Source organism: Macrobrachium rosenbergii, chromosome 49, assembly GCF_040412425.1.
Source record: "Macrobrachium rosenbergii isolate ZJJX-2024 chromosome 49, ASM4041242v1, whole genome shotgun sequence".
Lineage (NCBI taxonomy): Eukaryota > Metazoa > Arthropoda > Malacostraca > Decapoda > Palaemonidae > Macrobrachium > Macrobrachium rosenbergii.
In genome coordinates, this window is record NC_089789.1 from 29,891,106 (window position 1) to 29,893,605 (window position 2,500).

The 2,500-nt window shown below is 34.6% G+C and overlaps 1 protein-coding gene across 1 annotated transcript in view; it reads left to right on the plus strand.

The window, feature by feature from the left end:
* The window catches only part of LOC136832225 (lysocardiolipin acyltransferase 1-like), a 104,987-nt gene that overhangs the window by 94,822 nt on the left and 7,665 nt on the right, over positions 1 to 2,500 (plus strand). The window contains 1 exon segment of the mRNA XM_067093056.1: positions 1,175 to 1,287. Within this exon segment, the coding sequence (XP_066949157.1) occupies positions 1,175 to 1,287 (113 nt within the window).

Sequence of the window (2,500 nt, forward strand, 5' to 3'; positions counted from 1 at the left end):
CCTTAAAAAGGTACTATTCTCTCCATCCCCTCACACTTTGCATATTTCGATTTTTCAGTTACTAATATTCTTCTTATAGTTTTATTCTCAAAACGACAAAATCTCTTAGATATACAGGAGTTTTATTGTCATACCATATTTATTCGTACAGCAATGCAGATTGTACTAGCATTATGTATAATCCTACTTTCGTATGCAATTTCAAGCTATTCGGTTTCTCAAATCTTACTTCATTTCGAAAAACCAAGTGTTGGTATCAGTGCTCTTATATATTTAAAAAGACTCATTCTCATTAATCCTTTCTTCTCCTCTCACGTATCCTTTTCTGCATACCCTTTACTCATTACTCCCGTTTTTCTTAGGTTTATTTTTAATCTCATCTCACTGGATATATGATGCATTCTATTAAGCAAGTTTTATAAATCTTGCGGTGTTTTGCCGACTAAACCGCATCATCTGCATACTCTTAGTTTGTCAAATTTCTGTCGTTACTCCAATCCAAACCTTCTCCCCCATTTCGATCAATATTCTTTCATTATGAAATCTATGAGATGGGTAAACAGTCAAGGTGATAAAAATTGCCCTTGCAGCACTCCACAATTTCCTACAGATTCACTTGGTAAGATCCCATCAACTTTGCACCTATTTCACTCATGGATAATTTAAATTATTTTTACACTTTTATAATAATAATAATGGGCTGTCAAATGCCTTCGATAATCAACAATAGCTATCAGATGGGGGTTAACAATATAATGGTCTGATAAATGTTTTCTTATAATCAACAGTAGCCATCAGATGGGGGATTTTTAATTCTTTACACTGCTACATAATGTCTTAATACAAATATCGGACCTCTGCAATTTTTGCCTTTTATGATGACAGCTTTTAATACTGATTAGTACTTATTAATGATACAAATACGTTTATGTAAGTGACTCCAAAACAAGAATATCCCTTACTTATTACTCAAGTTGAAAATGGGAAAAAATTAAGCAAAGCTTTCATTCAAGAATGAAAAAAAAAAATTTAAAAATTGCAATTACGATGAACTGCGCATTCAGACAACGGAGAGTTGATTGTAACTCTCATTTTTGCTTAAGGTAGAAACACTGTTATAATTATTATCGTTATGAAGTAATTGTACAAGATAACTCATTATATCTCGTTTCAGGATGGATTATGCAAATGAGCTGCTATCTGTACATCCATCGTCGCTGGGAGGAAGATCAGAAGCTCATGTCGAATATTCTAGATTATTACAGGGACATTAAACACACATTCCAGGTATGGATGCTATTCCTGAAGAGTATTCATTCCATGTGTGTAAAGGTTACATCCCACATAAGGCTTACATTCTATAGATTTATTTGTGTGTGTGTTGGGGTAGGGATGCAGCTGACGGTAAATATCCACAACCAATATCAGTAAAATTAATCGTGATTGGCAGATGTTCCCCTACGATGCATACAATCCATGTATGGATGTGTATCTAAAGCATGCGTTATAAGTATAAACATCATACGTGATATTCATATTCAGGAACAGATATGTCATACATACAGCGTACATTCGATGCCCCGGTATCACCAATATATTAAACATACATATATTAAAAGATATTATAATGCCTCATACATTCGAACGGGAATAAAATGTATGCATACGTCATACATTCCAGGTGAGAATGTCAAGCAAACGCATTAATCGTATGTGGATATTATGCTTAAATGAAGCATACATTCGGTGCACATACATTACCTACACAATATGCGTTTCTTGGTTGTTTGTCGTAACGATACAGTTTGCATTTACTTGGGTAAACGTGAGCTGGTTCATTTGTTTATCTGTCCCTTAGTTATTTCCATCTCACGACTCATAATGTCCCTTTGTACGCATCTGAGGTATCTATCTATTTTCTGCAACCTTGCTTAGCAGGCTAAAGGCTCTCGAATCGTATTTTAAAATAAAGGTAAATTGCGAATGTTATTAATAGCAAAGGAGACTGCCGTAGATGTGATGTTAATATTTCATCACTTTTCAAGTTCTTCTCCTGACTTTTCTTCTTCCTTCCAGAGCGACGGAAGAACGCAAGCAAACAAATGGATAATTTTTCTCTTATATTTAAATGTCACTGAGGGTAGGAAGAGTGTGCTTGCTACTCTAGAATGTTGACAGTTACCCTTCACTGAGGACTCCTTCCAGGATTTCTTTCCATTTTTTTTTACAAAATTGATACAATATCGTTTTCATTTTGACAACTGCAGCTTGAACGAACGTTTGAAAAATTCCTGCATTGTGCAGGTGATAAATATCTTGTAAGGTAATGAAGCAGCCTTGGGATCAAGGAATATTCCAGTAAAATTGTTTTTAGCCACACGGATCATATTCAAGGCCCTGGGTCTGAAAAAATCTGATTATGAGATCTGGAAATGTTATAATTCAGTTATAGCAAACCCTACAACTGTTATTATGAAGTTCAGCAATCAACAGATAACAT